Genomic DNA, 14,627 nt, shown 5'->3' with positions numbered 1-14,627 from the left:
CCCTCTCCTATCACCCCTCATGTCGGGCTCTGGCCCTCTCCTATCACCCCTCATGTCGGGCTCTGGCCCTCTCCTATCACCCCTCATGTCGGGCTCTGGCCCTCTCCTATCACCCCTCATGTCGGGCTCTGGCCCTCTCCTATCACCCCTCATGTCGGGCTCTGGCCCTCTCCTATCACCCCTCATGTCCGGCTCTGGCCCTCTCCTATCACCCCTCATGTCTGGCACTGTACCCCTCATGTCTGGCCCTGGATGTCGCATGTCTGGCCCTAGACCTCGCATGATTGGCCCTGGACCCCCCATCTCTGGCCCTGAACCTTGCATGTCTGGCCCTGGACCCCTTCTATCAACCCATATGTCTGGCCCTCTCCCATCATCCCTCATGTCTGGCCCTGGACCCCTTCTAGCATCCCACATGTCTGGCCCTGGCCCCCTCATGTCTGGCCCAGGTTCTATCATATCTGGACTTCTGATGTCTGGGCCTTGGTGTCTTCGTCCCTCCCTCATATCGGGATCTCTCCTCTCTAAACTGCTGGACCGCTCACCGTGGTTGCTTGGAGAGGCCATGTGTGGAGGACCTTGTGAGGAAAACTGGTTCTCTCTCATAATGTCCGATGGGCTCTGTGCAATGTGTTGCTCCTTTATTTCTGGTTGAATATGCTCACCTCCATTGTCATGATTCTGGTTGGTGCCTCTTTGTGTTCCGAGCAGCTCTAGAGGTCTTACTACTAGCGGATTATGTGGACCATCAAACCGGGACCGTGGTGGCATCCACCTTGAGGTACGAGGACCCCTGGGGCGGAAACCAGGACAAGGTGCTCCTCGTTGATCCTTAAAATTTCCTCTTGGAACAGATAAGGGGATCCTTGGACTATTAAAATGGGGCGATGGGGATCTCTTTCCTCCATAGTAAGTTGTTGGTGAGAAGTGGTCCTCTCTCATATCTGGACTTCTCATGTCTGGTTCTGGACCTCTGATATTTGGACTTGGATGCATCATTTGTGGCTCGCTCCTTTCACCCCTCATGTCTGGTTCTGGATCTGGACCTCTGATATTTGGACTTGGATGCCTCATTTGCGGCCCTCTCCTTTCACCCCTCATGTTTGGCCCGGGTCCCATCATATCAGGCCCTTGGTTTCTCCTTCCCTCCCTAATATCAGGATCTCTCCTCTCTAAACTGCTGGACCGCTCACCCTGGTTATTTGGAGAGACCATGTGGGGAGGACCTTGTGAGGAAAACAGTTTTTCTCTCATAATGTCTGATGGGCTCTGTACATTGCATTGCTCTAGTAGTTCCAGTTGAGAGGGCCTATCCCTATTGTCTTGAAGCTGGATGTTGGGGCCTTGCTCGTTGTTGGGCCCTTTTGATGGTGATGCCAGCAAGCTTTGAGAAGGTTGTTGATCCGCAGGCTCCTGGGGAGTGGGATTCTCATGGGGCATTTGATGGCCTGTGTCCTCAATCTCTCCCTGTGGTGGACCTCCAGAATCACAACGATCACACAGTGGTTCATCAATGTCCTGTCTTTCAAGAGGGGGCTGAGGTGAGTCATTAGCCTCCATGACCAGTGCTGGAGCTGGACTTGTAGGACCCATGTCTTCTGGAGCCTCTGGGCCCTTTGAGTCATCCCGCACTGGAGGAGAAGTCTCCCTTTGACCCTTTGAGAGTCCCCTAGAGCCAGAATCTTGTTTTTGTCTTGGTGAAGATGGGGATCTTCTATGGCTACCAGAGCTGCGTCGAGAAGTACGCTCTTTATGAGGGATATGGCGGCCTGGGCGCTCAGAGTGGTGACGACCTCTGTGATATGGTCGGCTCCTCTCACCCCGTCTGTGTCTTTCCCTTCGCCTATCAGAGTGTCCAGGGGACCGGCGGCCAGATCTACGAGGAGGGCTTTCGTGGCGGTCCCTGACTTTACGGTCCCGTCTTTTCGGTGAGTGAGTATCTGGTTGGCTGCTACGCTTACGCCGCCTATCAGGAGTGTCATTGCGCGATGCACCACGACACGAGCTAGACACTGAGGAGTCACGAGACCGCTCAGAACGCCTTGCTGAATCTGATCGAGTTGAGGTTTTCGCCTTTTCTTCTCCATTTGTGTCTTTCAGCTCATCAAAGATAGTGTCATCCTCTGGGTCGTAAGCTACATCAGAGTCCTGGATCTCGCCAGCTTCAGGATCTGAATTGTCTGTTGCCTGAATATTTTCCTTTTTAATCTCTTTAACCCGCTTTGGTGATGCATTGGGCATTTCCACATTTCTTGACACTGAAAGAGGTACAGTCTTGGTCTCTCTCTTAATCTCTTGTTTTATTGGTACTTCTGTTTCCTCCGTTTTCAAAATACCTTTTAAAGCGCTTTGATTGACTGAAGGATTTGCCTCAGACTGCTCTCCTTCACTCTGCTGTGTTTGTAAGTGAGACAGCCCAGATTTGGTAGGGGGAGACATCAAGGCATCGGAAACAGAGAAGTGGGCCATGAACATGCCCACTGCCTCTCTCTGCTGACGCAGTGCCTCCTCCTGCTCCTTCAGCTGCCGTTTCTGCTCCTCAATCTGCCTGTTGAGATCCTCAAGCATTCGCTGTTGTTCAGTCAGAGTAGCGGCTGACACAATCACAGCACCAGTATTGGTGCGGCTCAGAGGGGCTGGGGCTGGATTGGGATCTGGGACTGGGTCTTGTACTGGAGCTGGGACTGGGGTAGGTGCTGGAGCTGAAGTTGGAGCTGGGACTTTCGCTACACTGACCCCATCATTGTGCATATCCTCAAAGATAGTCTCATCCTCAGGGTCGTAAGCCACGTCGTCATCATCTGCACACGTGGCCTGAGTGGCAGCATTCGCCTCAAACATTTTATCTATATTAATTGGGGCAACCCTTCCATAGCCCATTGCTGGATCATACTCCTCCTCCGGGTCATATGGTCGATCATATTCATTTTCCTCCTCCTCAATCTCGTTGACTTTGGATTTCTGCCCGTACTGCTGTACTATCGGATCCACCATTGGGGGAGGGGGCAGAGTGGTTGGAAGGGGCACTGCTGCAACTGCTGGGACTGCATGAGAGTCCTTCCCAAATAGTGACTTCAGGATGGTCTGCAGGGGAGTGGTGGATGTGCTAGTGGTGGGGGGTGGGGCAGAAGCAGGGAGAGCAGCTCTAATGGAGGACAGAAGTGATGGAATAGTCAGTGAGCCAGAGGAGGAGGAGTCTGATGGGGATCCAGTGGAAGGAGGGGAACCAGGAGGGGTGGACATGATGGGCATCGCTGGGTCGTAGGGCAGGAATTCCTCCGTCCTAGGGTCAGACCCATACAGCGTAGGGGGTCTCGGGAGGCCAGTATCTCTGGAGTCTTTGGATATGTGGATCTTGGCTCTCTTCTCTTCAACCTCTTGTGGCAAGCTTCCCGCACGTTTGGGTTTCTGGCAAATAACCAGTCCCAAAAGAAGATTAGGGCGATTCTTCTCAAAGCCTGTTAAATAAACAGGGAGTGGGGAGATTAGTTTTGAATGTTAAAAAAAATAGCATCAAAAAATATATACCTGCATTCAAATGTCAGTGTGGCATCTGTGTAGCCTTCTACATGTTGGCCTAAATGACAGCATTTTCTTACCTGATCCTTCGAAGGGTTGGAGTTTGGAAGGAATGGACTCCTTCGCGCTGAGTGGGATGAGGTAGATGTCTTTAATGCTGCGGCTGTTGTTGGCCACCACCCCGAAGCGCCGTCTGCTGCTGAAGTAGGAGAACAGAGACACATAGGCCACCTCCTCCTCCTCTGTCGCTGGGTGGAACCGGATCACACACAGCTCCTGTGGACCAATAATAATAATCTCTTATCATTGAGACAGGGTCTGTGTATGTGTTTCTGTCTAAATTGTATACTTTTTTTCATAATGACATAGGGAGGGCTTGCCTTTGTAACAGAGGTCTTCACTCTCCCGATGTAATCCCACACAGTTTGAGGCATGATTCTTCCACCAAGCTGTATGGTATCAGGCAGATCCTAAACAAAATAAATGTTTTGTTAATATCCATATAGACCAAACTGCTAGGTTGTTTATGAAAGGTATTGTCTTAAATGTTCACAAATAAACAAATCTAAAGATATCTGACAATGCTCTCCTATTTTCTCTTGCGGTCATGGTAGCAAAGTTATATGTTATATTCGTTACCTCTTTGAGATATTCGGAAGGCCCGGAGACCAGATAGCCCTTGGTGACGAACTTGGCCACACTGATCATGTTGAGGAAGCCCTTCCACACTACTTCCTGCTTGGCCAGGAACTGGGTTGTCTCCCCATCTTGAGGGGAGTGGGAGTTCACAGCCCTGCAAACACATCATCACAATTAGAGTCCATTACTGCCCATTCACTCAGCTGTAAATCAAATATAACTCATGCATAGAGGAGGAAACAAGATTTATATTCTAACTGAAATGAACATGCACTATGTGAGGGATATTACAAGATTATGTTATAATACTGTTATTGCATCAAATGGTTGTTTTATGCAACAGAAGAGGGTTCTTATAACTCTATTGCGTCTGTGTGAACTGAAAGTGGGCCTCTGGGGGGGCTTAACTTCTTACATCTACACGTTCCGCTAGCGGAACGTCTGCTCCAATATCCAATGATGGGCGGGGCGCGAAATTCAAACTCCTCTAAATCCGAAAACTTACACTTTTCAAACATATGACTATGTTACAGCTATTTAAAGACAAGACTCTCCTTTATCTAACCAAACTGTCCGATTTCAAAAAGGCTTTACAGCGAAAGCAAAACATTAGATTATGTCAGCAGAGTACCCAGCCAGGAATAATCACACAGCCATTTTTCAAGCTAGCATATCATGTCACATAAACCCAAACCATATCTAAATGCAGCACTAACCTTTGATGATCTTCATCAGATGACACACCTAGGACATTGTGTTATACAATACATGCATGTCTGTTCAATCAAGTTCATATTTATATCAAAAACCAGCTTTTTACATTAGCATGTGACGTTCAGAACTAGCATTCCCACCGAACACTTCCGGTGATTTTACTAAATTACTCACGATAAACGTTCACAAAAAGCATAACAATTATTTTAAGAATTATAGATACAGAACTCCTCTATGCACTCGATATGTCCGATTTTAAAATAGCTTTTCGGATGAAGCACATTTTGCAATAATGTAAGTACATAGCCCGGCGTTACAGGGCTAGCTATTTAGACACCCACCCAGTGTAGCCTTCACCAAAATCACATTTCCTATAAGAAAAATGTTCTTACCTTGCTTGTTCTTCATCAGAATACACTGCCAGGACTTCTACTTCAATAACAAATGTAGGTTTGGTCCCAAATAATCCATCGTTATATCCAAACAGCGACGTTTTGTTCGTGCGTTCTAGACACTATCCCAACGCTAAATCTCGGCCACGAGCATGACGCAAAATATGACAAAAAATTTCGAAATATTCCATTACCGTACTTCGAAGCATGTCAACCGCTGTTTAAAACCAATATTTATGCAATTTATCTCGTAGAGAAGCGATAATATTCCGACCGGGAATCTGCCTGTCTGTAAACTGAGGAAAAAACCAAAAGCCGGGGGCGGGGCGTGTCACGCGCCTAAGGCTTAGTCCATTGACTGACCACTCAGCATTTGCTCTCGTGTGCTTCAGCCAGGGCTTTGAATGACATCATTCCTGTTTTTCCCGGGCTGTGAGACTCCATTGTTGACGTGAGAAGTGTCACGTAAGAGCAGAGATCCTTTGTAAACGACAGAGATAATAAAGAAGGGCAAGAAATGTTCAGACAGGGTACTTCCTGAACAGAAGCATCTCAGGTTTTTGCCTGCCATAGGAGTTCTGTTATACTCACAGACACCATTCAAACAGTTTCAGAAACTTTGGAGTGTTTTCTCTCCAAAGCTAATAATTATATGCATATTCCAGTTTCTGGGCAGGACTAATAATCAGATTAAATCGGGTACGTTTTTTATCCAGCCGTGAAATTACTGCCCCCTAGATGTAACAGGTTAATAATGACAGAAGATTTACGATGCTTTGGGTGATAAACGTAACAAGACCACATTCCATAGCATGAGTTAATGTTTCTGTTCTATAAGGTACCAGGGAAAGATGGCTCGGGGCCAGAGCATGGTTTCTACACAATGAGAACAGTCTTTACAGCAGATCTTTCATACAAATCTTAACCTTGTAACCCATTCCACACATCTGTTGTTTGTCATGTGGACTAAAAGGGGTGGATCTTTGCTATAAAAGTTATTTGTATCCTTTCTGTCAGGGCTCTCAATTAAACATCTGACGGTGATTCGTCGATCAGCATCATTATCGCAGAGCACTCAACCGATTCACTTTATATGTGTGTGTTGTATTGACCTGCTCCCTTATTAATAAGTGAATAAAGATTTAGTTTAGGTATAACTCTGACTTGTGTGATAGGTTTGTCTCACCTCATTTGATAGTAAAGAAATTAACCACCACAACTAATTATCATAAAACATGTTCTTGTCAAGGATCACTTGTAGTGATGGTGGCAAGCTGAGAGGAGATACCTTGACGAGGATGAAGAGGATCCTGAAGAACCATAGAACGATGAGGAGGATGGCTTCATCAGGATAGATTTGGGTAATGCTGGCGTTGGTGGCAGGGATGGGGGTGGTGGCAAGGGCATGAATGGCTTGCTCAGAGTAACACTCTGTTTCGCAGGGACATAAGAGACTGGTGGAGGTGGGACTGTAGACATGGCGACAGTTGCCATGGCAGGAGTGCGGTTGCCAGCGGTGTGGGTGTCACCAGACATAGCAGCAGAACGGTTGCCAGCAGTGCGGGGATCACGCCTTGTAATGGTTACCGTAGAAACAGCCGGAATCATGACTGGGGTATACATTCTGGACGGTGTCTTGGCTTTTCGGGTTTCCAGAATGGGGGAGGCGGGAGAATCCATGACAGGGGAGACAGGGGATTCCAAAATGGGGGAGGCGGGAGATTCCATTGGTGGAGAAGCGGGAGATTCCATTGTGGGTGAAGCAGGGGATTCCATGATGGTTAAGACAGAGTCATCCTCCATTAGGGGGGAGGCAGGGGAACCCATGGTGGGGGAGTCGGGGGGTGCAAGGAGGGGTGATTCATCTCCTGCTGGAGTTCTCCATCCTCTGTCCTCTGTTCTGGGATCTGTTCTGGCATACATCCAGGGTGGCCGAGACGGCCTGTCTTTCCATTCGTCTGGGTTTGTGGAGGATGACGATGACCCAGAGAGTTTAGACTTCTTGGGTACAGGCTCCTCCTCACCCTCAACTGTGATCTGACCTGAAGGGCAGAAACAGATACCAACCCACACAAAACACTGGTTAGCAGCATCAGTACACTCAACAACATAGAAGTTCAGTAAATCATTAATTTGACGTTGGGAGTGATTGTGGTTTATATCAACACTATTGCCCTTCACTAAAATAGTTTGATACAGTGCAGAAGGCAAACATGATATTATGGTGTTCGTTGGATGTTGTTGTAGTGTGTACACTGTAATTTTACTTTATCTTTATTTATTACCTGTGCAGATCTTGCACTTGAGGTCAAACAGGTGAGCTCTGTGCTCGGCAGTTGTGTCTTTCAGCATGCAGCTGAGGATGTCGGGGACTGAACTGTTCTGGCTCGACTGGCTAGGTCTGGCCTTAGGGGCAGCAGGGAGAGTGCTCTTCTGTTCCTGAGAAAAGAGGATCATGTCACACTCATTAAAACGTTACACACAGATGCACACTCAGATACAGACACACTGATATGCTCATCTAAAAGGTATGCTACATTTGAAGATGAACTGATCACATATTGAGGGCGATATCATTTCCTAGATATTTTATTGCATCAGTATGAGTAGACAATACATGTTATATAATACATGTTGTACATACCATGTGTCTACTTGGCCTAAATGGAAGACTAGGTAGATCAACCTTCACTGGCTCAGGCGCTGGATTTGGCAGCACACATGCGACTTTGGGACCAGACTCCCGGACCTGCAAGACACACAGACAACATCTCAATCAACTGGTAAAGTTTTGGATAATAAATATAGTTCTCAGTGAAGAATTATGGTGAATTTTGTATGTTATTATTTATGTCATTTTTTGTATTTTAGTATTGTGCACGACATTAAAACTCGAATGGTCTTCTTTAGTTTATTATTATTATACGTTTTTGGCTTAGATTAAGCTCCTGCATAGGCTATATTATACTGTACCTCTGGAGTGTCTTTTTTGTTCGGCTCTGAGACCTTTGTGGCCTGCATGTCCCGCTGGCTCATCCTGGCCAGTCTGAAGGGACTGACCTCACCACGGATGACGCTGTAGAGCAAACCCTGGAAACCCACCCAAATAAGACAATCAATGAAGTGTACTACCACATGGTGAACTACAAGTCTAGTTTGTCAGACGGGGGCACATTTGTTACATTGAATAGTTGTTTTCATAATCTTTTGAATGAAATACTGTATAGCAGAGAATTATATATGTGGATTTATTTATTATGACAAGGCATATGTGTTTTTTTTTGCTGTCTATAGACCAACCTTATTTTTGGGGTCTTTAAGGTTGAACATGATGGTTCGGTACTTGTTCATGTACTTGCTATCTGTATTGTTAAATATGTTAAACATCTCCGTCTCGATGCTGGTGACCAGCTTCGCCACTTCACTCTCAGACCTCTCCAAATCGTCACAGTCGCACACCCTTATAAAATCAAAATGTAATTAGTAATCTTTTAATAAAAATGTTGCCCTACATTCAAAAGAGAGCTCAAGCAATGCGTGTGTCCGAAATGGAAAACTACCCCTATATAGTGGAGTACCTTTGATGAGAACTATGGGCTCTGGTCAAAACTAGTGCACTATATAGGGATTAGGGTGTCTTCTCAGATTAAGCCATAATTTCTTTGTCAATCAATGTGATCCAGTGTGTGTGTGTGTGTGTGTGTGTGTGTGTACTTTTCTAACCACCATGTATATTTTGTCATCTCTTTCTTTATATTCACCTCTTGAACAGGATGTTGGTGAGAGAGCGTTGGATGCTCTGCCTGACCTGGTTGTTGGCTGGCTGAGGGGGTCTGGAGGAAGGGGCGATAGGGGCTGGGGACACGGGCAAGATCCTAGTTTCATTCATTGGGGTGGGGGGTGGAGGTGAGGGTAGAGTGGGAGTCACGAGGGGTTGAGGCTGCTTCTTGGGGATGGTGAAGGACGTCTTGCCGATCCTCAGGGCCCCTGTTTTGTGGTGTCTGGAGGCTGAGGTGCTTGGGGCCTCAGGGGTCGGAGAGGGGCTGGATTTGGGGGGATTGGGTTGTTTGACAGGGGATGTATCGACAGAGGGTTTCCTGGAGACACTGCAGCTGTTTGCTGGTCTCTTGGTTTTTCCTGGAGCACTTCCCAGAGGGGAGGACTCATTGATGATGTCTGAGGGAGAGTTATCTGGAGAATGTGTCTGAGGAGAAATGGGCTCAATCTCAACCTCTACCTGCTCACTGGCCTTTCCAGCTGTTAAAAAATAGAATAAACAGGGGAACTGAATCAGCGCTGATAAATCAATATGGCATCTGGTAGCTATGAATATAATCAACAAAACTTGTTATAGGAAGTCATTGTAATAAGCCATGAGGTCAATATGTTAACATATGTATATGTGTGTTATTGCCAGTTAATTAAGTATGAACAGTGCACGCATGTGATTAACCACTACCAATGAATCAGCTTCAAAATGGTCTTTCTTAGGCTGAGATGTAGTGTGATGAGATTAGGTTTGTTTGACCTAATAATTACCAAAAACAATTACCTTTGACTCTGAAGCCAAATGATGTAGAGCTTCAAATAATGTTATAAAAGGTCATGTTGATCTCATGGAATGTTATTCCTTGACCACTACAAAACTGTATCTGCATTGGAAAATGTGATGGGATGTATTTGCACAATTGTTTATGTTTTTGTTGGGGGCCCACTCATTGATGGTATGTACAGTGTGGCTTTAATTGTTCCTCAATTCATTACTAGAAAACTGTCCCACTTTGTGATGCTGTGCCATTGTTTTCACAGCTAGTAAAATCCCAGGTAGGAAAATTGTGAATTTTCTTCTTCCTTGTCAGCTAAATTGAAGTCTTTTGATTGAGAACAGTAAGGCAAGGGCAGAGGGCAGGATATGTTCCCTCGAAAAACCTAAAATATTTACAAAAAAAAAAGTAAGAACAGACTGTTCATAGCCCACTGAAATACTATTTGAAACAACTACAATGCAAATACATTTCCATCAAATAACTGGGGGGTTGCTGGCATCACACCCTCTCCACAGGCAATGCTCTGCAGCTGACCCTGTGACGGGTTCAGCCTCTCGTCTGTGTGTGTGTCTCAGGCAGTTGGGTGCTGATATTGTGACAGCAAAATATAATCATCTTTGTTGTTTAATGGACAATAAAGATATATCAATAATACACTTGTATTCATGTATCCACTTTTGACCCTAGAAGGTGTTAAAGCAGTTGAGTGATAGATCAACCGTCATGTAAACTGACTTGATAGTGGGACTCCATTTCGGAAACCTAAAATTTTCTGTGCTAAAACATTAAACATATAAATGAAAATCTAATTTGTACTGCAATGTAATAGAAGTACATCTAAATAACTGTTAAAACTACCTGACTAACAGAGGCCGAGAAGATTGAAACAATGTCATTCCACGCTAGAAAGGTGGTAAAGAAGACCTATATTGGGGGAGGGGCCCCTCTGTTCTTCCGTGCAATGACAGCAGGGCAGTACTGTGATTTATGATTTAAATGATCTAAAAATACACATTTTTAAAAAGAGTAGGAAACCCATAGAGATCCTATTAAATTACATGTTATTAATTAACCCTCAAAGTTCCAAAATGGGGTAAAAACGGCAGCCATATTGACCAGGGAGAATTCCAAACTAGTCTAAATAAAACGATTGGCAGTAGAGGCATAATCCTGATTTTACTTATGCAGGAAAATTAAAGTAAGGCATGTGATATCAGAAATTGTGTAATAGAATTTTCAACCTAAAATACTGTAATATAATTATAAATAGGCCTACAGTTTATACAGGTTTTATACACATTCTTTTCCATATAAATAGCCTCTTAAATATATGTAAACAGATCATAAATGTCTCCATTTTTGTGTTCTTGGAAAGCTGAGTGCTATATGACACAATCAGTACTTGTTGCATTTATAACGTGTCCAAGTCCTATCCTTAACTGATTTCAGCCAGTGTATGGGGCTGTGGATTGACTGCAATGTTTGAATGGAATGTTGGCATATTGGCAGTTAATTTGAATGGAATCATAATGGAATCTTTCCTCTAAAACTAGCCGGCTAGCTTGCTAACAAACATACATTCTTCAAATTCATTATTTTACACAATATCTTATCACAGCACTGGCAAAGCATGGATGACCAACTCCCTGATCAAAATGGCTGACCTTTATACCATCATAAGAAGGTTAATGTTAATTTTAGCATTTAAACACCCAACCACACGGTAACATAACCAGGGCTGGGTTTCCCAAAAGCATCGTTGCACTATCATCTTTTGTCCATTTATACTGAACAAACAAACGCAACATGCAACAATTTCAAAGATTTTACTGAGTTACAGTTCATAGAAGGAAATCAGTCAATTGAAATAAATAAAATTAGGCCCCAATCTATGGATTTCACATGACTGGGCAGGGGCGCAGCCATGGGTGGGCCTGGGATGGCACGAACCCGCAGGGGAAGAAGCCGGATGTGGAGGTCCTGGGCTGGCGTGGTTACACGTGGTCTGCGGTTGCGAGGCCAGTTGGATGCACTGCCAAATTCTCTAAAACGATTTTGGAGGCGACTTATGCTAGAGAAATTATCATTAAATTCTCTGGCAACAGCTCTGGTGGACATTCCTGCAGTCATCATGCCAATTGCACGCTCACTCAAAACAAGACAGCTGTGCAAATTTTAGAGTGGCCATTTATTGTCCCCAGCACAAGGTGCACCTGTGTAATGATCATGCTGTTTAATCAGCTTCTTGATATGCCACACCTGTCATGCGGATGGATTATCTTGGCAAAGGAGAAATGATCACCAACACTTTACAAATTGCGTTCATATTTTTGTTCAGTATAGTTTAAATGGAATTAAGATGATCTTAGTGCTACGATGCTTTTGGGAAAACCAGCCCAGTACCTTTAAAATGCCCCTCCCCATACCTATCTATAAGTTAATGTTTCACTCAAAGTAAATTCCTCCAAATGATGCCCTTGCTAATATGAAATGACTACTGGCTTATGAAAAAGCGTGTTCATCATTAAAGAGCCAATGAACACGCCGATTGGCACGTTTTTTGGTTACTCATTAGGAAAAAAACTAGATTTCAGTCTTGGAAGTGTGTTTCCTGACCGATTCCGCTTTTGGTAAATTATGTTTGTCCCCCACAAGACACTGCAGACGGAGAAGCTTATTTCACTTCCTCAAAATAAAGGAAACCTGAGTAAATGAGGGATACAGAGTACACTACATGACCAAAGGTATGTGGACACCTGCTCGTCAAACATCTCATTCCAAAATCATGGGCATTAATATGGAGTTGGTCCCCCCTTTGCTGCTATAACAGCCTCTACTCTTCGAGGAAGGCTTTCTACTAGATGTTGGAACATTGCTACAAGGACTTGGTTCCACTCAGCCACAAGAGCATTAGTGAGGTCAGGCACTGATGTTGGGTGATTAGACCTGGCTCGCAGTCGGCGTTCCAATTCATCCCAAAGGTGTTCGATGGGGTTGAGGTCAGGGCTCTGTGCAGGCCAGTCATGTTCTTCCACACTGATCTCGACAAACCACTTCTGTATGGACCTCTCTTTGTGCACGGGGGCAATGTCATGCTGAAACAGGAAAGGGCCTTACCCAAACGGTTGCCACAAAGTTGGAAGCACAGAATCATCTAGAATGTTATTGTATGCTTTAGCATTAAGATTTCCCTTCACTGGAACTAAGGGGCCTAGCCCAAACCATGACAAACAGCCCCAGACCATTATTCTTCCTCCACCAAACTTTACAGTTGTCACTACGCATTCGGGCCGGTACCATTCTCCTGGCATCCGCCAAACCCAGATTCGCCCGTCAGACTGCCATATGGTGAAGATTGATCCATCACTCCAGAGAACGTGTTTCCACTGCTCCAGATTCCAATGCGGCGAGCTTTACACCACTCCAGCCGACGCTTGGCATTGCGCATGGTGATCTTAGGCTTGTGTGCGGCTGCTCAACCATGAAAACCCATATCAAGAAGCTCCCAACGAACAGTTGTGGGGTTGATGTTGCTTTCAGACAGTTTGGAACTCAGTAGTGAGTGTTGCAACGGAGGACAGACGATTTTTACTTGTTATGCGCTTCAGCACTCCTGTGCTGTAAGCATGTGTGGCCTACCACTTCACGGCTGAGCCGTTGTTGCTCCTAGACATTTCCCCTTCACAATAACGGCACTTACAGTTGACCGAGGAAGCTCTAGCAGGGCAAACTGATTTATTGGAAAGGTGGCATCCTATGACGGTGCCAGGTTGAAAGTCACTGAGCTCTTCAGTAAGGCCATTCTACTGACAATGTTTGTCTATGGAGATTGCATGGCGGTGTGCTCGATTTTATATACCTGCCAGCAACCGTGTGGCTGAAATAGCCAAATCCACTAATTTGAAGAGGTGTCCACATACTTTTTTATATATAGTGTATATTGAAACCAGGTGCTTCTACAGGTGTGTTTCCTGAGTTAGTTAAGCAATTAACATCCCATCATGCTTAGGGTCATGTAAGGGTTTGCATTAGGAAATTTACCGGATATGCATTGGGCGCGTAACCTGATTAGGGCGTCTACTCATGGTGCTCAGAATGACAGAAATCCCATTTAGATTGTGGTCATTCATATTAACAGAACATGCAAGTTGAGGATACAATGACGTGCGGTTCTTCTTACCAAATTCTGATGCACACACTTTGAAGATGTTAGAATAACTGTCCAAATGTACTTTTCCTCAGCCAGCAAGACAGGTAACGAACAGCAAAATCACTAGCCTATGGCAATCTACTATCCCCCATAGTAGAAACGTTTACCTATTCTATTGGTCAGCTTGTTGAGAAAGAAATAGCCTATTCCAAACAGATGCTGGGACAGTTGTGGGACAACAGATCCCAAATTCATACAACCAGTATGCCTAGGCTACGTAAAATAAACAAACCGTTAAAAAGCAATGAGTCTGATGTAACAGATCAGAATGTTTAGATAAGCGCAGCAATGCACACAAGGCAGTAGGCTGTGTGTGAATGTCTTTTCCATAATGCAATTAGCGAGAAAACACTGTTGTCAAAAGTGCACCGCACATGTGAGCAGTTTCATGTGACAGAGATTAAAATATCCATTCGAAAATTTGAAAATGGTGAGATCTAATATGCAACAATTAGCATGGGTTGCTAATATGACTAGGATTGGGCCTTTGGCTGGTGGACAACGAAAGAAAGTTGATATAAAATAATTGCCTCCACAGATATGGTCTGATTTTGGCAAGGCCTACTTTGAAGCAATGTAAGACATGCATCATAATATGTAGTAAAA

At 44.8% G+C, this 14,627-nt stretch overlaps 1 protein-coding gene across 1 annotated transcript in view; it reads right to left on the bottom strand.

Moving 5' to 3' along the window:
• LOC115168891 (death-inducer obliterator 1) overlaps positions 1-14,627 on the bottom strand; it is a 45,588-nt gene that overhangs the window by 49 nt on the left and 30,912 nt on the right. Inside the window, exons 8-17 of the mRNA XM_029724414.1 lie at positions 9,026-9,521; positions 8,565-8,724; positions 8,238-8,354; positions 7,909-8,013; positions 7,550-7,703; positions 6,553-7,306; positions 4,159-4,312; positions 3,900-3,989; positions 3,600-3,795; positions 81-3,458 (exon numbers count right to left, since the gene is read on the bottom strand). Of these exons, the coding sequence (XP_029580274.1) occupies positions 81-3,458; positions 3,600-3,795; positions 3,900-3,989; positions 4,159-4,312; positions 6,553-7,306; positions 7,550-7,703; positions 7,909-8,013; positions 8,238-8,354; positions 8,565-8,724; positions 9,026-9,521 (5,604 nt within the window). The remainder of the gene's footprint in view (positions 1-80; positions 3,459-3,599; positions 3,796-3,899; positions 3,990-4,158; positions 4,313-6,552; positions 7,307-7,549; positions 7,704-7,908; positions 8,014-8,237; positions 8,355-8,564; positions 8,725-9,025; positions 9,522-14,627) is intronic.

Source organism: Salmo trutta, chromosome 30, assembly GCF_901001165.1.
Source record: "Salmo trutta chromosome 30, fSalTru1.1, whole genome shotgun sequence".
Classification (NCBI taxonomy): domain Eukaryota; kingdom Metazoa; phylum Chordata; class Actinopteri; order Salmoniformes; family Salmonidae; genus Salmo; species Salmo trutta.
The sequence above is the reverse complement of the archived record's forward strand: the minus strand, read 5'-3'. Positions and strand labels throughout refer to the sequence as shown.